The sequence below is a fragment of the Peromyscus maniculatus genome, chromosome 22 (assembly GCF_049852395.1).
Source record: "Peromyscus maniculatus bairdii isolate BWxNUB_F1_BW_parent chromosome 22, HU_Pman_BW_mat_3.1, whole genome shotgun sequence".
NCBI lineage: Eukaryota > Metazoa > Chordata > Mammalia > Rodentia > Cricetidae > Peromyscus > Peromyscus maniculatus.
Window position 1 is genome coordinate 18,695,244 of NC_134873.1, and position 25,272 is coordinate 18,720,515.

The following is a 25,272-nucleotide window of genomic DNA, read 5'->3' on the forward strand; positions in this document are numbered from 1 at the left end:
ATGTAGTCTTTCCTGGCTGTCCTAGATCTCACTCTGTAGACCAGGCTTGCCTTGAAAGCAGAGATCCATCTGCCTCTGCCTCTGCCTCCTGAGAGTACTGGGATTAAAGGTCTGTGCCACCATGGCCTGGCTAATGGTGGTTCTTAATTGTGGGCAGGGGATCACTCTGGTGTGCGAGGAGCTATTTTTGAAGATAATACTGGATGAGAAGAGGAACACACTGTATCATTTAATAGGCAGGTAATAGGAACACCACATACCTTACATGGACAGTTCCTCACATTGAAGAGTTGCCAGTGATGCGTCTTTGAGAAACACTGAATTGTGCTAAAAAATTTAAAAATAGACTGCAATTTCTTTTTATAAGTAGCTATTGTATGATCTATTTTTTTTTTTTGAAAATTTGATTCCTTTGGAGTTTCACATCATGCACCCCAGTTCCACTTACCTCCCACCCTCCCAAATCCTCCCCTCAGCTCTGCAGTGTTCCCCCCCACCCAAGAAAATTTTAAAAATCAAAACAAAGCAAGCGAGCAAACAAGAACAAGACAAACAAAAACCTCTTCACTTCTCTTTCTTTCCCACCTCTTCAGCACCTCTTCATTCATCTGGGTGGCATCGAGGGCCTCTGTGTTATACAGTGCACCCTTTTGTCCTGCCTGCTTTACTAGCAAATGTTGATTGCAGTGAATCTGGGGTCTGGTTCAAGGCCTCTGGTTTCTGGTACATCATCATCACTCACCAGAACTCCTCTGGGATATCCAGTGGCTGCCCTAAGTCATTGAGCCCCTGTGGGTATTGTCCCACAGGATCAGTCCCTTCACAAGCTCCAGCAGGTCCTGGATGGGGTAGATGTTAGGGTGGGCCAACCCAAGGCCCTGCTGTGAGCGGATGGTAACTGAGCTAGTCAGTCCAGGCCATTGGGGCCATCCACCTCAGGTGAGAGGGTGGAATCAGCTCCCCTACGCCCATGCCCTCAGGGTTGTTTCACTCTCACTTGTGGTGAGCGGTGGGGCCATCTCTCCCATGAGGGTTGAGGCCAGCTTTCTTGCTGCAATGTCCATCGAGAGGCAAGGCCAGCTTTCTCTGAGCTAGCAAAGGGTGGAGCTGGCTCAGCATGGCCCTCTGATTTCATCTTGCAGGGTTACTTTGGACCCCTGAGGTGATGTGGGTCACAGACATCAACACAGACCCCAGCTGCAGCTTGACCACAGACCCAGACATGGTCCTTGGCAGCAGCTGGGTCTAGATGTCACAATTTCCCCAGGTAGCAGTGCAGGCCACTCAAATTGGCCCGAGCCCCAGTGGTTTAGTGTGGCCCTCGGACACCAACATGACCTTCGCCCTCGAGTGTCTGCACGGCCTTCTATGGTAACAGGAGCCTTTGAAATCAACACAGACCCTGGCTGCAGTAGGGGCACAGACTCAGACATGGCCCTCAGCTGTAACTCTGGCCCAGACATCACCATGGCATTGGCCAGCAGTGCAGGCTGCTCAGATCTGCATGGCCCTAGGACACCGACCTGGGCTCAGATGGATATCTGACCCTGGGCATCCTCATGGCCCTCAGTGACAACAGGCCACATATGTCAATCCAGACCCCGGCCGCTCTAGGGCCACAGACTCAGACTTGGCCCTTGGGAGTAGCCTGGGCCTGGATGACACCATGGCCCCAAGTAGCAGCACAGGCCACCTAGATCTGTATGCCCCCAGACTCCAACAAGTCCATCGGCTGTGGTTGAGATCCCAGGCCTCTGTATAGGCCCTAGCGGCATTCTTGGTCATAGACTTCAACACAGACCCCAGCTACAGCTCCACCAGGGACCCAAATTGTCTCAGGCTGCAGCTCGGTCTGTCGACATCCTGAGTCCAGGTGGAAGCACTGGCAACTCAGATCAGGATGGCTCTGGCAGCATCATGGCCCCAGACACCAACAAGGCCACAGGTTGTGGCCCAGACCCCAGGCTCCATGTGACCTCTGGTGGCAACATGGACCACAGACTTCAACACAGACCTCAGCTGCAGTAGGACCACAGACCCAGACATGGTCATTGGGCAGCATTCTGGGTCTAATTGTCACCAGGGACCCTGGTAGCTGCATAGGCCAACCCAATTGGCATGGCCCTGGGTGGCAGCCCAGATCACTGGAATCAGTATGGTCCTCAATGGCAACAGGAGGTATGAATATCAACATAGACCTTGGCTGCAGTAGGGCTGGGGACCCAGACATGGCTCCCAGCTGTAGCCCTGGCCCAGATGTTACCATGGCACTGGGTAATAGTATGTGCTACTCAGGTCTGTGTGGGCTCGACTGCAGCATGGCCTTTGGGTACCAACATGGTTCCGGTGACTGAAAAGGCCTCAGGCAACCACACACACACACACACACACACACACACACACACACACACACACAGCCTTCGGTTGCAACAGGAGCCACAAATGTTGGCCCAGACAGCACCATGGCCCCATGTGGCAATCAGGCCTCCAACATCAGCCTACTCTTCACTATCTTCATTTCTTCCTTTCTGCCTCTTTCCACAGCACATGGACCACTCTGCTTCTCTTTCTCTGCCATTTCTCCACCACATATTTGCTCATCATTATGGCACTCACCTGCCCGGCACCTGACTAACCCCCACTTGAGCAGAACTGCAAAAGGGGGCCGTGGATGTCTTCCCACCAGCCAGGGCCTTGAGTGTTCCTTAGATTTCAACTTTAATTTTCTTTAATGTGATACTTCAGATTTGCTTATTTTTGTGGTGTTGGGGGTTGAATATAAGGCATCATTGGATTCCATGTAAGTGAGAGATGTACCTCTGAGTCATGTACCCAACCCTTGAGATATTTTCAATTGGTTCTTTTCTAGAGCAAGAATATCCCCTCTGTGTGAGGGGCATGGTAAAGAGACCACTGAAATGGCTTCTTCATTAGGGAGAAGGTTTTTATTGTGAATAAGAGAAGTTATCCAGAGGCACCTGGAAGAGTCCAGAGCAGTGAGAGAAAGAAGTAGACTGGTCACAGGCAGGGCTGTCTTCAGGAGAAGTGAGAGAGCATGGAGTGGAAACACAGGCCTGTTGTAAGGAGGACAGGAAGCTGGGGGAAGGGAGGAGGGCCAGGAGGCTAATGTGGACTTTGAATTGTGTAACAGCTATTTGTGATGCTGAGGAAGCCTGGAGGCCAGCATGGGCTTCCATATGTAGATAGCTGCCACAGGCATATATATGTCTGTCAGTAGAGAGCAATCAGTGTCTCTTCTGTAGTCGAGCTTGAGCTCATTTCTGGACATGTGGACTGTTGGAGACCCAGCTGCCCTTCCCTTTTGAGCTAGTGCTGTTGTGAATGTCTGTATCCCAGCTTCTTGGGAGGTTGAGGCTGGAGTATTGTACATTTCAGTCTGGCTAGAGTAACCTAGTAAGACCTCATCTCAGAAAGAAACAACCAAAAATCAGAATGGGGCCAGTGAGATAGTTCAGCAGTTAAGGTGCCTGCTGCCAAGCCTGACATCCCAGTTTGATCCTTGGAACCCACATGGTGGAAGGAGAGAATCAGCCTCCTGCACATTGTACCCTGGCCTCTGTGTGTGTGCCTATCATGTGCAGGTAAACCCACCCACACAAACTTGAAAAACAAACAGCAGCAGAAAAAGAAGCTTTGATTGTGGTCACATATCAGTAGGTTGAAAATTAGTTTATTTCATTGATATGAAAAGTTATAAATGAGCATACCTCATTTTGATGTATTATCTTTCTGAAAAATTTGTGTGTAAACATTTATAAATTAACACACTAAAAGGCCATTTATGCCGGACAGTGGTGACTCAAGCCTTTAATTCCAGCACTTAAGGCAGAGGCAGGCAGATCTCTGTGAGTTTGAGGCCAGCCTGGTCTACAAAGCGAGTTTCAGGACAGCCAAGGCTATACAAAGGAACCCTGTCTCAAAATCAAAAACAAAAACAAAAGCTGTTTATTTTTATTTTTTTAAAGCACTTCGAGACCTTTCAATGCCTGTTTAGAAGTGTAAAGCACAGTATTTAAAGTACAGGGGAGACAGAACCCGCCTTAGTTTCCTTGTAATAACCTGTGACTGTTGGTTGTGTTCTATTTGAATTCTGAGTATACATTAGTGTGCATTGCTTCTAGAGTCACAGTTTGTCTGTCTTATCTGTTAAAGCGGTGCTGGCAAGTCAGTCCAGCAGCCCTCATATGCTAGCATCCTCCTAGAGTGGAAAAATACTTGCACTTGAGCAGATTCTTCCTGAATTTATCTTACCCATGAATTTGCTGTTTTCTGACCTAGACCATTCATTAGAGTCCATATAGTAGGTAGTTTGGATGTGGCATCAATTTGAATCTTATATTTATAGGTCAATATGATAGATTGTGAGGCTAATGAATGGTTGTGGTCAACTTCCTAGTTTCTAGATTAGTTTTTTTTTTTTTCTTCCTTTTTCACCTTTGGAAGAAGTTTAGTAGGAGTATTTAAAAATCATTGGCTTTTCATGGAAAGTAACCTGAAAGAGGTACAGTACTATATACATAGTAATTGGCAATTGTGAGGATAAGCAGATGGCTTGGATGTGTATTCCTTCCCACAGAAACTTATCTAATAGTTATAATACAGTGATGTCTCTGATGAGCTGTACAATTAGAGGTCATCGGTTGCATTCTCTCCTATAACCTTTCCCTGTCACATTATTTTAGTTACAGAATAGACACACAGTTACAGAACTGCCACAAAAGACAGTTGGAAAGGATAATGTGTTTTATGTCTCATTTTTTACAAATGAATGAAGGCTCATAGAGATCTTGAGAGTTGACAAGAGTCACACAACTAGCTCTGGGGTTTTTAGTCTATCATACTGTCTTTATTTTTCTTTCTGATTAATATATTCTATCATTTATATTAAACTTACACTGTATGCTACATATAATAGCATTAGATTTGTGGTTGTTGATTATTACCCTTTGCTTTCTGTTTTTTTTTTATAGTGGTCTCAAAGTTTATTTTTTACTTTATACCAAAGTCATAGGCACTTTTAGGGTTGATATCATAAAAATCTCAAAACTATCTATCCTCCACCTCTTATAAACAAAAAAATACATAACAGAGGTAATAAAGAATTCATAGTTATTACTTTATGGCAGAAATCATTATCTCAGCAGAGGAGATCTTTTTTGACTACTTACCAAGCTAAGTTGCCCCAAAGTGATTTCATTAGAAAGACCCTAGTTTAAGAATGAAGAACATGCCGGGCGGTGGTGGTGCACGCCTTTAATCCCAGCACTTGGGAGGCAGAGCCAGGAGGATCTTTATGAGTTCAAGGCCAGCCTGGTCTACAGAGCGAGATCCAGGAAAGGTGCAAAGCTACACAGAGAAACCCTGTCTTGAAAAACAAAACAAAACAAAAAAAAGAATGAAGAACATGGGCTGGAGAGATGGCTCACTGATTAAGAACACGGACTGCTCTTCCATAGGACCTAAGTTCAATTCTCAGCACCCACATGGTAGCTCACAACTGTCTGTAACTAGTTCCACGGGACCAGACACCCATGGAAAAACACCAGTGCACATAAAAAAAAATAAAATAAAAACAAACTAAAGAATGAAGAACATTTTTTTGCCTGTAAGATGACCAGAGGTAAAAGCATTTGGTGTATGGATCCAATCTGGATCCATCCCATGGTAGGAGTGGAAGGGGAAAGCCAACTCCCAAAAGTGTATATGCACATTTTTTATTAAGTTACTAACATTTTTCTAAGAAACAGAAACAAAACCATTCGATATTGGTAGGTTTTTGTTTTTTTTTTTTTTGCGACAGGGTTTCTCTGTGTAACCCTGGCTGTCCTGAAACTTACTCTGTAGTCCAGGCTGGCCTCGAACTCATAAAGATCCCTAAGTTCTGGGATTAGTGGAAGGAAGGTAGGCTCTCACAATACCCAGGCTGTCCTAGAACTCTTGAACCTTGTAAGTGGTGAGATCACGGTGTCTACCAGCTTCCCAGCTTTCTGTTGTGTTGTTTTTTTAATGAGGCTGGATTTACTAAGGAGCCTATGCTAGCCTAGAACCCATAGCTCTCCTAAGAGTACAAGCATGTGCCTCTAGACCCAGCAGCAGCAGCAGCAGCAATATATTCTTGTCTGTTGTTTAAATTCGCATCAAATTCTGTTATAGATCAAAGAGAAGAAAATAATGCTCAAGGGCCTTAGTTGATGGCTTTACGATGACTCTTGGCAATCAGATGCAGGGGGGGGGGAACACTATGAAAAATTCACACTTAACTCTAATTACACTTTTTCATAGAATTCAAGTATTTCACTTGTTTTTCTAAAGTAATTAGACTATGTGGCTGAATTTAAGTGTGCAATTTTAGACAGTGATATTTTGGACTAATTTGCATTTTTAAAAAATTAATATTTTATGTAGCAAAATGGGGATTGTTACTAATTTGAGAGTTGTTAATAGTGCTGGGAGATCAAGGTATAACTTAATTGGGGGAGCTTATTGTTACTTGTAAAGAAAATTAAAAACTTTTTTTTCCCTCCTCTTGTTTTCTTGGGGTGCATTCCAACTCCAGAAGGTAAGAAGTATTACTTTATTCTAAAGGAGTATTAAGCAATTATAATGTAGTCTTTTACAAGTTTTACTGAATGTGCCAATGTATGCATGGTTTTTACTTTATAAAATGATTTGCCCTAGAAATAAAGTAATAGTGATATTATATAAATGTTAGTTACTAAATGAGCTTTTTTGTTTTGGTTTGTTAATTTTTGTAATTTGTAACCATTACATGGCCATAATTTTAGAAATTGTTGACATTAAGGCCTATCAAAATTGTCATTTGTCTTAGAGCACTGAAGTACCACTCAGCATTAATGAAAATGCTTAGAAGATAGAGCAATGTGTGTTGCCTGTTGCTTGTGAGATTGAAAATATATTTATTTACTTGACTGATACAGAGAAAATAATTGGTAAATTGTTTACCCAAAGGATACTTACTTTAAACCAGGCAGAACAGATGAAAATTCATAGTCTGAATCCTTTACTGAATTGGCTTTTTGTCGATGTTTGCTGGTCTCTTTAGATAGCTGTTGGTTGTAGCAATTCCCGTTTATAGTATAGTGGGGTTTTTTTGTTTTGTTTTAAAATTTCAGTTCTATGACTTTGATGTGAGGCTTGAGGACAGGGAACTCTATCTGTATTTTCATGTCATAGAATGCCATGTTTGCTTACAGCTTCAGATTAATCTCTCAACTTCAGTTAATCTGTTCATTTCATTTATAATTTATTTTTTAAGTAATGGGTTATGAATGAAGCTTAATTAAGATTTAACCTTTTAAGTTATTTGTGTGTATGCTGTGTGAATGCAGTTACATGTGTATCGTGGCGCTCTTGTGGCAAGATCTTTGATTTTGGTCTGTTGGACACTTGCAGGTAGTAGTGGTGGTCTCATCTTTGAGGACAGAGTGGCAGACTGAGCTGTTTCTTGTCTTCTGGTCTTTTTTTTTTTTTTTTTTTTTTTTTTTTTTTTGGTTTTTCGAGACAGGGTTTCTCTGCGTAGCTTTGCGCCTTTCCTGGAGCTCACTTGGTAGCCCAGGCTGGCCTCGAACTCACAGAGATCCGCCTGGCTCTGCCTCCCGAGTGCTGGGATTAAAGGCGTGCGCCACCACCGCCCGGCCGGTCTTTTTTTTTTTTTTTTTTTTTTTTTTTTAATTGTTTTGTTTTGAGCAGGATCTTACTAAGATCTGTCTCTGAAATGCTGGGCTTAGAGATGTGTGCCACCATGCCCAACTTTCTGTGATCTTACCCCACATGCATAATACCACCTAAGAACTCATTCCTATTTTAGTATTTGTTTTTGAGACTTGACATGAAAGCCATTTGATATAATCTAAGGTTTACCATATCTAAGTTACTTCTCTGAGAAAGAATTTCTGATAGAAAATATCATGAATTGGTTAAATAATTAGGTCAGACTACTACTTAAAAACTCAGAATTTTGATATCCACATCCACATGTGGCATTCTAGTTCTCACAAAAGCAGGAAGCAAAGCCTGTGTAGAAACAGTTCAGCAGCAAGAGCACTTGCTACTCTTGCAGAGGACCCAGTTCAGTTTCTAAAAAGTAGTTTTTATAAAAAAGCCTAAAGCAATTATAACAGCACTAGCTATTAAGATACAAAATTGCATTGCTAAATGAGCAATAATTACCCAATAAGGACAGTGATGTAAAATTTTATCTGATTTCTGTGTTTTTATTGTCTCCAGTTCAGTTCTTGTATAATTATACCCATAGTTTATTTTCTTCACAGAGATTCTGAGCTTCAATTTCTGTGTTCATGTTGGCATTCCTTTTACCTGGAATCATAAGATCTTGTGTAACCTTTTGTACTTAGTTTGGATACAAACACTGTTTGGGATTTGGTCCAGCTGTTAAGAACTTTAAGCATCCCAGCTGAGCAGTGGTGGCTCACGCCTTTTTGGTCCCAGAACTTGGAAGGCAGAGGCATGTGGGTCTGTGAGATCTAGGACAGCCAGGGCTACACAGAGAAACCCTGTCTCCAGGAAAAAAAAAAAAAAAAAAAAAAAAAACTTTAGGCGTCCTAATCATCTATAATAAGATAGTAAATAGATAGGTAGTTAGTACCTTTATTACAGAAACGAAGAAGCATTCTGTTTCTCTCAAAGCTAATTTTTATTTTTATGGCCTGTTTATCACAATATTTAAAAGTTAGATGGTATAATGAGCTAGTATTTGAAATGACCTTGGCTAAGATGGGAGTTAGATATTTCGTATGTGTCGATGAGACAAAGACGTCTCATCGACAGTGGAACAGGAAAGACTTGCAGAGCTAGTCATGATAGAAGGTAAACTCTTGTTTTTTGCCTCACTTTTGTGTGAACGGTAGGTGATTGGGCAAGGAGCTTACTTTGCCTCCTTGGTAATAGGGATTGAACCCAAGGGTCTCACAAGGCATGATAGTCAAGTACTCTGTCAGCCTTTGAACAAGGAGGGGTGTGTGTGTGTGTGTGTGTGTGTGTGTGTGTGTGTGTGAGAGAGAGAGAGAGAGAGAGAGAGAGAGAGAGAGAGAGAGAGAGAGAGAGAGAGAGGGAGTGAGAGTCAGTTTCAGCTGGGCTTTGTGGCACATGCCTTTAATCCTAGCACCCTTTGTGTTGTGGCTTTCTCTCTGCATTTTGATATGCCACCTATCACAGTTCAAAAAAAGAATGAACACATGCCCATTAGAGACATACAGGATACTTGGTGATTTATTTATTTTTATTGGTATTTATTAGTGTGTTGTGGTGGTCGGAAGTGGACATCAAGTATATTCTGCTCCCTTTTCCACCACCTACTTTTCCCCAGAAGAGTCATTAACTCTTCTGTTTGGCTAGACTGGCTGGCCAGTGATCTCCAGTGATCTGCCTTTTTTTATTTTAATGATTTATTTATTTTTATTTTTATGTGCATTGCCTGTATATATGTTTGTGTGAGAGTGTTGGATCCCCTGGAGGTGGAGTTACAGGCAATTGTGAGATGCCATGTGGGTGCTGGGAATTGAACCCAAGTGCTCTGGAAGAACAGCCAGTGCTCTTAATTGCTGAGCCATCTCTCCAGCCCGAGATCTGCCTTTCTTCTTTTCTTCTTTCTATATTTTGGTTTTTCGAGACAGTTTCTCTGTGTAGCTCTGGCTGCCCTGGAACTCACTCTGTAGACCAGGCTGGCCTTGAACTCACAGAGGTCCACCTGCCTCTGCCTTTCTTAATGTCAGTCCTCCACTTCTGTCCATGTTGCTTGTGGTCTCTGTAGTAGATTTGGTTTTAGGGTTTTGAGTATCACCAGCAGGGAGCTGAGAGGAAGATGAGTTGAGAATGTCCTGTTAAGTTGTTTTGCCCCTTAATAATTGTGAAAAACAAAAACTACGTAAGGGAGTTGTAGTCAGACTCCAGACCATTCCCTGACTTCTTTCCATATGAACTTTCAACGTGCTTTCTTATTACTTCTGTTTTCCTAGATACAGGAACGTGTTGCTTTAAGAGTTGCAGCGCCCAATGTTAGGCATAGATCCTATACCTGTAATTCTAATGCTTGAGAGATTGAACTAGGAAGATTGCCTTGAGTTTGATGCCAGAAGCTACATCTAGAGTTCCACACCACTTCAGACCTGTGCTACAGAATGAGGATTCTGTCCTAAAACAAACAAACAAACAAACAAACAAACAAACAAACAAACAAACCAGAAACACCTACCAATCATACACAAAAGGATTAGTGTGCTTTCTTTAACACTATAGCCCTTGACCTTAGACTAACACTTGGTTTTTAGTAATATTTTCTATCATTTTATATCCTACATTTTAATATTGTTCTTAATTTCAAGCTTTTGTTTGTTTGTTTTGTTTTGTTTTTCAAAACAGTTTTTCTTTGTAGCCCTGGCTGTCCTGGAACTCCCCCTGTAGACCAGGCTGGCCTCGAACTCAGAGAATCTGCCTCTACCTCCTGAGGGCTAGGGTTAAAGGCGTGTTCACCATCCAGCTTGAAGCTTTTATTTTAATAGCTATTTCTTAGCTTTTTTCTGTTGAATAAAATCCACAGGCTTAATCATCTGAGAACATACAATTTTATTCCTTTTTGGTAGTCAGTCTATAATTTGATTTTTAAAAGACTTAAAAAAATTAATGTGTATGAATTTGTTTGTTTTTGAGGCAGAATTTCACAATGTATCTCTGGTTGGCCTGATAATCATTATGCAGAGCAGGTTTGCCTCTTTTTGTTTGTTTGTTTTTGTTTTTGAGACAGGGTTTCTCTGTGTAGACCTGGCTGTCTTGGAACTCACTTTGTAGCCCGGGCTGACCTCGAATTCACAATCTGCCTACCTCTGCCTCCCGAGTGCTGGGATTAAAGGTGTGTGCTGCCATGCCTAGCGTGTATCAATATTTGGCTTGTGTGTGTGTATTTGCACCACATGCATGCTTGGTGTTTGCAGAGTGTAGAAGGGGACATTGGATCTTCTTAAACTTGAGTTATAGATCGTTGTGAGCCTCTAAATGGGTGCTGGGAATTGAACTTGGGTACACTGCAGGAGCAACAAATGTTCTAAACTACTGAGCCAGCTTTCTAGCCTCTATAATTCGATATTTTATAACATACCCCCTTTTTGTTGTTTTTGTTTTCCAGGTCTTTACTCTGTAGTTCAGGCTAACATAGAACTTGTTTTCATCCTGCCTCAGTTTTGAGAGCAGCAGTTCTCAATGTGAGGATTTGAATGACCCTTTCTTATGAGTCACCTAAGATCATTAGAAAACACAGATGTTTACACTGCAATTCATAACAGTAGTAAAATGACAGGAAGGAGCAGTGAAAATAATTTCATGGTTGGGGGTCACCACATGAGGAACTGTATTAAAGGGTTGCAGCATTAGGAAGGTTGAGAACCACTGCTCTAGAGGCTTGATTATATGTGTGGATCACCATGCTCAGGTATACTTTTTAAAGCATGTGGTGTAAATGAGTTTCTAAACGGTCTTATTAAATAAAAACACAGAACCAGAAATAGGGGTGAAAATCTGACCGAGATCAGAGGGGTAGGAACAGCTGCCAGGCTCCAAAGAGAGCGACTTCCTTTCTAAGCAGACTTATATGCCTTTTCCGTTCTGTTTTCTAATTGGCTCTCTCAGCCCAGCTACATCACTTCCTCTGCCTGCCCAGCTCTGTCACTTCCTGTCTATCTGTACAGACCTCCTATGGTTGGTGCTGGGATTAAAGGCGTGTGTAACTACACTTGGCTCTGTTCTCTAGTGTGACCTTGAACTCACAGAGATCCAGACAGATTAATGTGTGCTAACATTGCATGACTTTTGTGTTTACTATAGTGGCTGGCCTTCCTCTGATCTCCAGGCAAGCTTTATTTTACTGGGGGACACAGATAAAATATCACCACGATGTGGTTTTATGCTTAAAAATGCATTGCTTATACTTCTCTTTTCTGTTTCTTTTCTTTCTTTTCATTTTTTAGTTTTTGGTTTCTTGAGACAGGGTTTCTCTGTGTAGTACTGATTGTAGAGCAGGCTGGCCTTGACCTCTGCCTCTGTCTCCCAAGTTCTGGGATTAAACGCATGCAGTTAACTATACCTTCCTGTTTCTTAATGCAGAAGTGCTTAACATTAGACTTATGGTAGAACATTAGACCCATTTTCTTTTCTTTTTTAAAATTATTTACTTTTTACTTTATGTGCATTGGTGTTTTACATGCATGTGTGTCTGTGTGAGCATGTTGGATTTCCCTGGAACTGGAATTACAAAAAGTTGTTAGTGGCCATGTGGGTGTTGGGAATTGAACCCTGGTCCTGGAAGAGCAGCCAGTGGTCTTATCTCTACAATCCCAGTTCCATTTCCTTAATGTAGTGACAGACCAAGATAAGGATGCCTGTTAGTGAATTTTATTGCCCTTTTTTGAGAGCACAGTAAAGTCTGATGACACTTCAAAATGAATTTTTTCCCTTAGGAGCTTGCTTTATAGTAGAGAATGGCATTGAACTTGGGATTCTTTTGCCTCAGTCTCCTAAATTCTGGGGTTATAGTTGTGTGCCATCATGCCCCACTCAAAAAACTTTTTTCATCATAATAATAAATTATTATGCACATAAAATTTTAGAAAATGAGAAAGAAAGCTAATCCATGCAAAATAAGTCTGTAAATTGTCTTTAAAGTGATCTCCTGTGAAGCTTAAGTACAAGAAACCACGGCAGTTTTGTTTACAAATCAGATTTAGTTTAGTGCAGCAGCACACAAGAAGCTGGAGATTTATTTGAATCTGTGTGTGTGTGTGTGTGCGCGCGCGTGCGCGCGTGCGTGTACATGCTTTCCACTTTAATTATACTTACAAAGTTTTGTGTGTAAATAAAGTAGGTTTGCAAAATAAATTTGATATTGTTCTATGTTGATTTTTTTGTTTTTCTTTTACTTAAATGTTAGATTACGGATTTTTTTCCCCTTTAGATACTCAAAAATGAATTTTCCATTCATTTTTTTTCATGGCAATATCTTTCTGTATTAATATTTTTTACAGTTAGTAAAACAGGAATATTGATCAATTAAAGAAATTAAGTCAGCATTACAAAGAATATTCAGAGATAAACTAATCACTATGCTCTTCACCTGCTTTGCTTTGTAGTGGGACTTCCCCTCTTGCATGCTTAAATGCAATGCTCCACACAAACTCCCGAGGTGAAGAGGGCATCTTCTATAAAGTCCCAGGTAGAATGGGAGTATATACTTTGAAGGTAAGTTGCTTGGGAGCCAAGAAAGAGTAAGTGACAATGTATAATAATTGAGTCACAGAGACAGAATTCAATATTTCAACCCTAAAATAAGTAAGTAAATAAATTTGGGAGAGGGAGGAGATGTTCTGGGAATTGAAGGCAGGGCCTCATGAATACTAAGAAGGCACCCTTTGTATATATTCTTATTTAACATGGGTTTTTTTTTTTAGATTTATTTTATGTGTATCCGTGTACCACATACATGCAGTACTCATGGATGCCAGAAGGGGGTGTTTCATTCCCTGGAACTAGAGTTTCAGATGGTTGCTAGTGACTCTGTGGGTACTGAGGATTGAACCTGAGGTCCTCTGGAAGGAAGAGCAGCTGTCAGTGTTAACTGCTGAGCCCTTTCTCTAGCCCGTTTCTTATTTTACAGAACTTCAAAATATTTCAATTACAAATTGAGGATTCTTTTTTTGAAACATACTGCGTAGAGCCATAGATTCTTTTCTTTTTCTTTCTTTCTTTTTTTTTTTAAAGATTTATTTATTATGTATACAGTGTTCTGCCTGCATGTACCCCTGCCCGCCAGAAGAGGGCACCAGGTCTCATTACAGATGGTTGTGAGCCACCATGTGGTTGCTGGGTATTGTACTCAGGACCTCTGGAAGAGCAGTCAGTACTCTTAATCACTGAGCCATCTCTCTAGCCCAGATTCTTTTCTTTATTCATAAATTTCCCCACTAAAACTTAGTTATGGTTATTATTCCTTTTTTTTCTTTCAGAGCTGAGGACCGAACCCAGGGCCTTGCACTTGCTAGGCAAGCGCTCTGCCAGTGAGCTAAACCCCCAACCCCTTATTCGTTTTTTAATAATGGGAAAAAGTAAAGTTTGAAAGATGTAATTCCTGACCAGTGTTGGCTGTATTGTATCAGAAGAAGAATAGGAACTTTGATCCGATTCCACACCCACATTTCTTCTTCCATAACAAGCTGGCTAATACCTCATTTGTACACTGAAATGGTGACCTTTTCTCATCAATATCCTTTCACTTATGAGTAGGAAAACCAATGTAAATGAGCTTAGTAAATAGGCTGGAAAATGTGTGAACTCATACAGCTAAACTAAACATTCATGGGAAATCCAGGCTGGGTCCAGATGATCAAAAGGTGTCATCTGGTCTTGGTCTGTTCTTTCTTTTACTTTGTTCTCAGTCAGCCTCTCCTCCTCGTCCACGGATTCAGTCCGAGTCTCCGTTCTACAGACTGAGAGTCTAGAGACAAGAGTCCAAGACTGAAGCAGGGCTCCACCTCACTCAGACTGACTGACCCGTGTGACACCCACCGTTCATGAGTTATGGCTGTTGACAAATGTCGAATCGTTGTCATCCTTGATGTGGGGTTGTAGTTGAGCTTGTGACAGCCTGATAATTAGGAGAGGGCTTGTTTCTCAAAGGAAGTTTATCAGCAAACCAGAATGGCAGACTATTTGACAGACTGTTGTACCCCAAGTGACACGTCCGTAGAGACCGCTGTCTGTCCCACTGCCTCCTGTCTCTGAGCTTATCACGGTGCTCAGTGGCAGTATTGCGTCCACTGACATTAAGAACTCTGACCTGAGGTGCTGAGATGGTTCAGCATGTGAAGGCACTGACAGCCTGTTTTTGGTTCCCTGGGCACATATAAATGAAGGACAGAACCAACTCCTACAAGTTGTCCTATAACTTTCATATGTGTGCTATGGCACACAGGTACCCAACATAAAACAAAACACAGAAAATGAACACCTAGGTTTGGTGGCCGTGCATGCCTTTAATCCCAGCACTCTGGAGGCAGATGTAGGTATCTCTGAATTCTAGGCAGGCAAGCCAGTGAGATCCTGTCTCAAAACAAAACAAAAGAGGAACAAATCCCACATCTAGCAGCTTAATGTGGTGGCATATGGTTATCAATCATAGTACTCAGGAGGCCAAGGTAAAAGGTCCTGTCCAGTTCTAGATCACCCTGACCTATATAGTGAGCTCAAGGCCAATCTGTGCAATATATATAGCACAACCCTATTCTGCCTTTTAATGTTAACTTCCTCTGACTGTCTGCAGTGTTTAACTTGTGGGTGTTATGGGACTTTAGCCCTAAATGAAGCTTTCATGATCTCATTTTGATACTTTAGCTATTCTAGATCTTCCATGATTTTAATTGCATTCATTAAATGCGTACTGTGTTGGAGAGAGAGGGAAAGAAATCCTCAAAATGTATTTTCTGTTATTACATACCAATTAGTACAGTTCTTCTGATACCATGTGTTCGGGGGTTTCTCCCATATATCAAGCAGTTCTCCAACTGAAGTCAGCTAGCTGCCTTTAATTTAACTCAGTTTTCACTGTTTGGCTATTGTGTCGGTCAAAGGGCCCAGTACTAAAGGTTACCCTTCACTTCAGCTATTAGTTACAAGTCTTTGGATGAGACCTAAGCTCTAGGACTGCTTACAAAAGATGTTAGAGGAAAAAAAAATCTTTGAGTTTTCTATTTATTGTAATGTAGATAAAAGACATTCATGAAGTGAGGTGTGGCCACTGAGTATAGAATCTGTCTTGGCATACCAGTCTCCAAGCACAGACTTTAGCCATGTGCAAGCTCATCCAAACCCCTGGTCTTTAGAGTTTTTATGGAGGATTTGTGATATGAGTGTGATTTTTGTCATTGGCCATCAACTCAACCTTCGTTCTTGAGAAGATGGACTAAAAGTTCCAATTTTCTAATTACATAATTGTTTCTCTTAGTAGTCAGTCCCTACTCTGAGGCAGACCATTCCGAGCCAACAAAGAATCATCCAAGCAGACGATCTAATTATCAGTAGAGTCAAAGACCAAATAGCAGAACAATAGGTTTTCCTAATCTGCTGTTGATCAGGAAAGTACAAAAGTTTCAGCACTCTGTAGCAAGAGCTCAGAGTTCACTGTAGACAGCAGTTAAGAGTACTTGCTGATGTTACAGAGAAGCAAGATTCAGTTTCTAGCCTGATGCCCTCTTCTGGCCTCTACAGGCACTGCACACACATGGTGTGTGTATACATGCATGCAAAACTCTCATACATAAAATCTTTAAAGAAAAAAACTAAGAGTTCAAATAATCATATCGTCAAGTCTATGCCAAAAATAGACTAAGATGAATAATCTATAGTTCTTGATCTCTGTAATGCTTACATTTTAGTTATTAAAATTTTCATATTTACAAAATATATTGTGAAACTCTTCCATTATAATGACACAAAATAAAGATTAGTTTTGAATAAAGGGGTTTAGAAAGTTTGTGTTATTACTTGTAAGATTTAAGTTGGACTTGAACATATACATAAGAAGAGTGAAGGCCTTCAAGGATAAGTAGCTCAAATGAAGGAACAGATAAAATTCTGGATGAATTTGAAAGTAGAGGAAATTGGATTAAGTGATAATCACTGTAGTTGGGATAATTGATAAATTAACAAAGTTTTACCCTGACTGAGCTCTGTGTTTGGGTGGGGTATTGAGTAAGTAGATGGCAGAGGTCTTCAGAGAGAACCATGTCATCAGATCTATGTGTTATGATTTTTATGAAAAGGAGATTACAGTTTGGTGTAGGAACTCAGAGTAGTAATATAGGTAGACACAAGACATTTGAGGCACAGAACACGTTGCATTTGGTATGTGTAAAACAGTGGGTGAGAAATGATTCTAAGATCATGAGCCGTTGATCCCAAGGGGATCACAAGTTTTTTGCAAAAAGAAGATAATTATATTTGTATTTCAGATACTTGTTGAACCTACAGGTCAAGATGTCTGGCTGGCAACTAACTCTATAAAAGCTGTCCTGCATTTTGAAAGAAGGAATATAAAAATATGGGGTCTGTATTTTAAGAAAGTGTATAACATAAGAGATGGATTAGAGAGAAAAATTTAAGTGGAAAAATACTGTTCTTGCTCAATCGGACTTAATGGCCTTGGGTAGATGTCATGTGGTGCCAGTTAGATGGAGGGCAATTTTTTTGTGTTTGTCAGTTCAATTTTTAATGTGATAAAAATAATTATATGGGATAACAAAGTATTGATGGAAAGAAAATCCATAAGAAATAACATTCATTTATCCATTTATTTATATAAGCTTTTTGTACTATGTAAACACATAGTAACTAGTACTGAGCTCTCATAAAGGCTATGTTGTGAACATTTAATATTAATTAGCTCATTTAATTTCTGTGTGCTCTTTTAAGGTAGGTGCTATCACCCCACCTTAGACACTGAAATGAGGTTATGGGAGATTGAGACTAAGGCTGTGTAACTGGGAGAAGATGAAGCCAGAGAGCCCTGCATCACTAGCCTTTCGTATGCTGCTACTCTTTTCTCACATGAAATGGTCATAGTTATGCTGTCTGTTTAATATTCTCATTATTCAGAGCTGAAACTAAAGAGATTGATGTGATTCTTTAAAAAACAAACAACAGGCTGTGCGGTGGTGGCGCACGCCTTTAATTGCCCACCTTTAAAGCACTCGGAGGCAGAGGTAGTTGGATCTCTGTGAGTTCGAAGCCATCCTGGTCTACAAAAGAGAGTTCCAGGACAGCCAGAGCTGTTACGCAGAGAAACCCTGTCTCAAAAAACCACATAACGAAACAAAAACTCCTTTTCTTGATGCTACTCATTAACCAATATTGAGGACCCAGTTAGGTGAAAATAATGTGATAATCTTGTTCTCCTGACTTTAATTCTAGAATTGAATTCAGAATACATAGGGCAACCCACCCCACCCCACCCCACCCCACCCCCGACACAAATATGTCTAACAAAATCATTATTAGCTTTTTAAACCTGAACATTACGTCTTTTACCTGGATTTACGGCTACCAATTTTCTGTAACTTAAACATATGTGGTACCTGCATATGAATGTTGTGTATAATTTTTATCTTCTGGGTGTAGGTGGAAAATTAATTTATTTGACCAAAAAAAGGGGGAAGTATCAGGATTTCAGCTAATATTGGTGGTTTTACTATTTTATAATAGTAAAAATTAATCAGTTAAGTTACTGTATTACATACTAGAAATTTAGTTTGGATTTGCTAAAATGGTAATAATCCTAACAGGATGCCTACATTTTCAGAAAGATGTGCCAGATGGAGTGAAAGAGCTGTCAGAAGGTTCAGAAGAAAGCAGTGATGGTCAGTCAGATTCTCAGAGCTCTGAGAACAGCAGCAGCAGTGATGGCGGCAGCCACAAAGAGGGGAGAAAGAGCAGGTGGAAGAGGAAAGGTAATCCCCACTGCTGCAGGGCAGTGCCTTCTCGCTCTCGACCATCCGCCTCTTCTTTCCCTGTAGCCTAGTGCTCTGCCTGGTTGCCTGCAGGGGCGGAAGCGTCTGTATTTCACCTGCTGGACACAGTGCAGCAGCCGCCAGCTTCATGGACCTTTTGGACTGTGTGACTGAGAAATTTTCAAAAATAGACTTTTCTAGTCGGGCATGGGGGCACGTGCCTTTAATCCCAGCACTTGGGAGGCAGGCAGGCAGATCTCTGTGAGTTCGAGGTCAGCCTAGTCTACAGAGTGAGTTCCAGGACAGCCAGGGCGACACAGAGAAACCCTGTCTCAAAAACCAAAATGAAACAGACAAATCTGTATCTATATATAAATCTCTCTCTATGTAGATATCTATATATATGCTTTTAGGAGCTGGGAGATTGCTCTGTGGCTAATATGCTGTGTGAGCATAAAGAACCGAGTTTGGATCCCTAGCACATACGGATATATAACACCAGTAAAGGGGATGAGGAATTATGCATTTCCTGGGGCTCGCTGGCCATGCAGCCTAGCCAGCACTATGAGCTCCAGGTTCAATGAGAGATCCTGTCAGAGAGAGAGAGAGAGAGAGAGAGAGAGAGAGATGAAAGAGGGGGTGTGTTGGGTGGGGTTGTTCTGGGAGCTGTAATACGGGAATATATAATGAGCATAAGGACCACAGTTCGAGTCCCAGAATGTTGGCCAGGCATGACAGCTGCCTGTAATCTCAGCCAGCACTTAAGCAAAGACAGGATCCTGGTTAGCTAGACTAGCTCAAGTCGACAAGCTGAGGGTTTAGTGAGAGATCCTGCCTTGATAGAAAGTGGAGAGTACTCAAGGAAGACGCCAACATCAGTGTTGAGCCTCTGCACACATCCGACCTGCACACTACACATACATCTATAAGGGAGAAAACCCATGGAGAGTGGTCACGATAGACACTTAAATACATGCGTGCATCCACACAAAAAATGTCCTTTTGGAGAACACTTTTAGATTCGGGTTGATAAGTACAGTGTTTCCATTTGCTTTCTACTTGTTCATATGCACAGACTTGCTCACATCAGGTTTTGCTGCTTTGTGCTTTTTTGCTTACATGCGTTATATTCTTGGCTTTTTGGAACAGGGTCTCACCATGTAGCACTGGTTTATAATTGGATATGTAGACTGGGCTGGCATTCCATTGGTTAATCATCCTGCCTCTGCCTCTTGAGTGCTCAAACTACAGACTGGAAGTTATGTTTTGGAGTTGTGTTTTAGCAGTCAGGTTTGTCCCATGTCTCTTCTATGTTTGTTACTTGTACTTGGTAATGTGTACTAGCACATTCTTATCATCCGGGTTCTATTTCCACCGGAATTCGCTCTTGGTAGTGTACTTTCTAAAACTTGGGACAGATGCGTTATTTACAAAGACATGTGTGCACACAAATGCCATACAGTGTATTTTCACTGCCCCGTCCACATAGTCTTCTGGCTGACTTCTGATCTTTTCTACTATCTGCATGGTTTTGTCTTTTTGAGACTATCAGAAAGTTGGAACCTTTTCAAATGGACATTGTTTTATTTATTTATTTATTTATTTTTAGTTTTTTTTGTTTTTTGAGACAGGGTTTCTCTGTGTAGCCTTGGCTGTCCTGGATCTCGCTCTGTAGACCAGGCCTGCCTTGAACTCACAGATCCACCTGCCCCTGCTTCCCAGGTGCTAGGATTAAAGGCGTGCACCACCACTGCCTGGCATTAAATGGGCATTATTTTAAAACTGACATTACAATTTTTTTTCTGAGTGTGTTCTTGTACACACCTTCATTCACATGTGCACTGGTGCCATGACAGTTGTATACAGATGAGAGGACATCTTACAGGAATTGATTCTCTCCTTTTAACCATGTGAGTCTTAGGGATCAAACTCAATTGTCAAGCATGGCGACAAGGTGTTTTCCAACCAAACCACCTCACTGGCTCCAGATTGGCATCTTTAATTTAGTAATGTGTGTTGGAGATTTCTCCATGCGTTTTCATGGCTTATGGTACATTGCCTTGTGGAACTAAATAGTATTTGACATGATTTGCATATAGCCATTCACCAACTAAAAGATGTATTTGTTACTTCATGTTTTACCATTTATGAGTGAAAACTACTATGAACTTTGTTTTTCTGTGGGCACATGTTGTCTTTGTGTAAATTCACAAGAGTGTGACTGATGCATTGTGATGAGTATGTTAAATGTTGTAAAACGCTGCCACACTACTACAGTGAATGGCAGTTGCTGTTGCTTTGAATCTTTACCAGCAGTTCGTATTGTCTGCCAGTCTTCTAGACTTTGGCCATTCTAATGGTGCGCATCTGTCTGTCACTGCTGTCATTTGTATTTCCCTGATTGCATGTATGGAGAAGTCTTTCTGCATGCTTATTTTCCATTTAAATAGGCTCTTTGGTGAGAAGTGTGCCCTGGTTCTTGGCCCATTTTTGTTAAGGTTAGGATGTCAGGGTTTTTTTGTTTGTTTGTTTTTTGTTTTCTAATAATTGGCCTTCAGGAGTTCATTGTTCATTTTGAATAGTATTTTTTTTAAAGATTTATTTTCATTTTATGTGTATTTAAGTTTTATCTGAGTGTATGTTTGTATCATGTGCGTACCTGGTGCCCACAGATGCCAGAAGAGGGCATTGGATCCCCCCGGGACTGGAGTTATGGATGGTGATGAGCCGCCATTGTGGGTGCTGGGAGTTGAACCTGGGTCCTCTGCAAGAGCAGCCAGTGCTCTTTACTGCTGAGCCCGCTCTCTAGCCCTGGATTATAGTCTTTTATTTGGTAAGGTTTTTTTCTGTATATTTTCTCAAAAACTATAGTCCTTCCCCCTTTGGCAGTTTTCCCCTCTCCAAATGTGTGTGTGTTCGTATGTATGTGGATATGAGACATGCTCGTGCATGCCAGTGTCAAGATCAGAAGACAGCATTCAGGAGTTGGCTCTCACTACTTACACCTTATTGGAGGCAGAATCTCTCTTATTTCTGCCACTGCCCCGAAGCTTCTGGGCAGCTCCTCTGTCTTTACCTCCATTTTGCCTTCGGAACGCTGGGATTGTAGGTCAGTGCTTCCAGATCTGCTTTTTATGAGTCTCAGAGATCTGACTCACGTTGTCAGGTTTTTGGCAAGGACTGGTACCCGTTGAGCCATCTCTCTAGTCCTGGATCTGGCAGTTTCTTTTTACAAAGCAGAAGTTTTTAATTTGAATGTAGTCCAGTTTATCAGTCCTTTGTTTTGTGATCTTGAGCCTTTGGTATTGTATCTAAAAGTGATGACCAAGTCTAGGCTCACCTACATTTTCTTCTATATCTTCTAGAAGTTTTATCATCTTGAGTTTTAAGTCTGTGATTAATTTTAATTCTTTTTGTTTTTTTAAAGATTTATTTATTTACATATTTTATGCATATGAGTATTCTATTTGCATGTATGTTTGCATGACAGTAGAGGGCACCAGATCTCATTACAGTTGGTTGTGAGCCACCAAGTGGTTGCTGGGAATTGAACCCAGGTCCTCTGGAAGAGCAGCTAGTGCTCTTAACCACTGAGCCATTTCTCCAGGTCCTAATTTTAATTGTTAAAAAATGTTGAGTATGTGTGTGCTGTGTGCATGGGGGGCAGACAGAGCGAAAGAGGGACTAGCTGGCCTGGGTCTACGCCACGGTGCAGTTTGGAGGTCATTGGACGACTTTGTTCAGTCCTTCCACCGCTCTGTGGATTTCCGGCACCGTCCTCAGACCGTGGTGCTTATGCTGCCGTCATCACCTTTCCTTGCTGAGCCGTCTCACCAACCTCAGTTTGAGGTCATTGTTGAGGTAAATCTGCATCTTGCAGTGAGGATATGCAGTTAGCTGGGTATGGTGGTGCACACACACCTTTAGTCCCAGCACTCGGGAGACAGATGCAGCCAGATATGAATTCAAGGCCAGCCAGAGCTACATAATGAGATCTTACCACAAAAAAGAAAAAAAAAGTGCAAGTTTTATTTTTATTTAACTTAAATGGTGAAATGAGTTGGACAACATTCTAAATTTTTACCTTAATTTATTCTTAGCTGTGACCGTCATAGATGCTTTACCATTACTTATTTGTAACTCTTGTCTGATTCTGGTCCCAGGCTTGGAGCACTGGCTGTTCTCAGCTCTCTCCTTACTAGGAAAAGAATGTTCATTACTACTAGCTAACACCAGATGTAGTCTGCCTGTCTTTGCTCTCATACCATTTGATATCTTTTCATAGCGAACCTAAGATACGTAAGGAATAATGGCTATATGACAACCCTTTCCCTGGAAGGCTTTTCTGTTATGAATAACATTTTACCATCTATTCTTGTTAATCTCTAGCTTTTTGTTAGATTCTGTTTGAAGAGGGGAAATTTTAGACTTCTGAATACCTTATGGGGTATTGATTTTCCTGCGTAGAGTAGACATTGAGTTTTCTCCAGTTTTAATATCTTCTAAGTTTAATTATGCTTCCCGTAATCATAGACTTGTTAATTTTAACTGCCTTGAGAACTGTTGATGTGCCATATCAGAAAAATAGGTGGTTTTTTTTTTTGTTGTTGTTGTTTTTGTTTTTTTACTTCCTTCTCTTTATCCCCAATCTAGTGGTTGTGCTACTCTTGGGGAGCATGGAAATAATTCATTAACTTACTCATTTATGTTCTCTGGTATAACTACTATGCATACAGTTCAAGAAAACTAATCCCATAATCTTAGTTTACAGGTTCATTGGAGAGGCACCAAACTTCAGTTATCAGACACAAATGAGATGGAAACAAAATGAAATAGGGCCTTCTTGCAAATCCTTGATAAATAATTTCAGAATGATCCCTGATAATGATGAACAGCAGCTGTGGCCCAGGTCTTTTATTCTAAAAAAATCCCCCCACCCCCCAGACATGGTTCCACTGTGTAGCCTGGCTATCCTGGAACTCACGCTATAGCCCAGGCTGATCTCAAACTCACAGAGATCTGCCTGCTTCTGCCTCCCAAGTGCTGGGACTAAAGGCTGGGCTCCCACTGCCTGGCCATTCTGCAGATTTTTTAAACCCCCGATTTGGGAAGGCTAATGCTACAGGTGAAAGGGGCTTTGTCTTTTCTCCACTTCTCTCCAGCTTCAACTTTTCTCTATAAGTTTGAAAATTATAGAACAAAGCCAAGACATCAGGCAAGGGAAATACCTAGCAAGATTCATATTTTCTAGGTGGCTTCATAAACAAGAAGATCAACATTAAAGGTGGCCAGTTTAAACTGTGAACAAAAATCATTGTCTTTGGAATGTATTGGAACATCTTTATTTGGGGATGGAGTGCTCACATGTTCTCACATAGCCCAGGCTAGTCTGGAACTGACTATTTAGCCAGAGCTGGCTGTGAACTCCTAGCTTTCTTGCCTCTACCTCCCAAGAGCTGGAGTGACAAGCAGATTACCCCATCTGGCTTTATTTTTACTTTTTTGGTTTTTGAGACAAGTCTCACTGTGTAGCTGTGGCTGGCCTGGAACTTGCTAAATAGATATCAATAAGCCGGGCTCATTCCTACCTTTTAAGAGTCACACATGCAGGGCTGGGGTGATGGCTCAGCAGTTAGTGCACTTGTTGTTCTCGCAGAGGATCTGGTTCCTTTCCCAGCACTCACATAGCCGCTCACAACCATCTGTAAGTTCATTAGGGGATCCCATGCCCCTTCCTGGCCCCACACAGTGCACAGGTATACATGGAAGCAAAGTACCCGTTCATGTAAAATGAAGATGGTTTTTTTTTTTTTTTTTTGTTCTTTTAAATAAATTTTTGAAAAAAGCTACACCTGGTGCAGCGACCCTTTGAGCAGTGGCTCTTGTTGCTGGTGCATTTGTCTGTTAATGGCCATGCCAAAAAATTAAGGTAAGTTCAAATAATGCAGAAATACCTTAAATAACAATCATAAAATTCCACTGTCAGTAGCTCCGTAGGTAAATTTGAATAGTATAACCTTATTCTACATCCTACATAATAATAGATGTTGACAACTAGGTAATAGCAAATTCAGCATTGTTTTTGATCTGCTTTTGATTCATCGCTCTTCTAGAAATGAGTATCGTGTCGGCTGTTTCTCCTTGAATTATACTCTGATGAGACAGTCTCTGAAGTTATCAAAATAATTTCTCTAATACTAATTGTTGCTGTTCATTTTTCTTATTTGGGGCTTTGACTCTGAGTTTGACATCATGATTTCAAATGCATTGTAAGACAGGAAGAACATTGAGATAGTATCAAAAACCCACTTCCTTTTTATGTGCAAAAATACAGAGCTCTGACAGCAAAACTGATACTTTTAGTTGAAAATTGATAGAAACTCTTGATATTTATACCTTTCAGCCAAATAGGAACAGACTAGAACTCAGAAACTCAGTCCAGTATTGAATCTAGCTTATTGATTTATATGTAAAGTAGAGGAAATTACTAGTTTCTAGCTTTGGTTCTTAGCTTTCAGACAGGAAACATGTTCAGAGAAGAGCTTAATGGAATTTCAAGTCAAGGTAAGGTGGAATGATGTCAGAAAAACTACTAATAAAACCAACTGTCTCTCTTACTGTTTTTTGGTCATAGCTAAGGGAAATTTCTGTCTTTCCCCCCAAATATGTTATAAATACTATAATATGAAACAGCTGCGTGGATAATTGTTGTTTGTTTTGTTTTCTCCCT

General features: G+C 41.0%; 1 protein-coding gene across 8 annotated transcripts in view; it reads left to right on the forward strand.

The window, feature by feature from the left end:
* Asxl2 (ASXL transcriptional regulator 2) overlaps positions 1–25,272 on the forward strand; it is a 236,140-nt gene that overhangs the window by 169,310 nt on the left and 41,558 nt on the right. For 6 of the 8 annotated variants that reach the window (XM_076559127.1, XM_076559126.1, XM_076559128.1 and 3 more), the window contains exons 3-4: positions 13,176–13,284; positions 18,395–18,542. In XM_076559127.1, the coding sequence (XP_076415242.1) occupies positions 13,176–13,284; positions 18,395–18,542 (257 nt within the window). Of the gene's footprint in view, positions 1–13,175; positions 13,285–17,148; positions 17,621–18,394; positions 18,543–24,384; positions 25,107–25,272 lie in introns of those variants that run through there. The other 2 variants (XM_076559133.1, XM_076559132.1) reach the window with 2 other exon arrangements.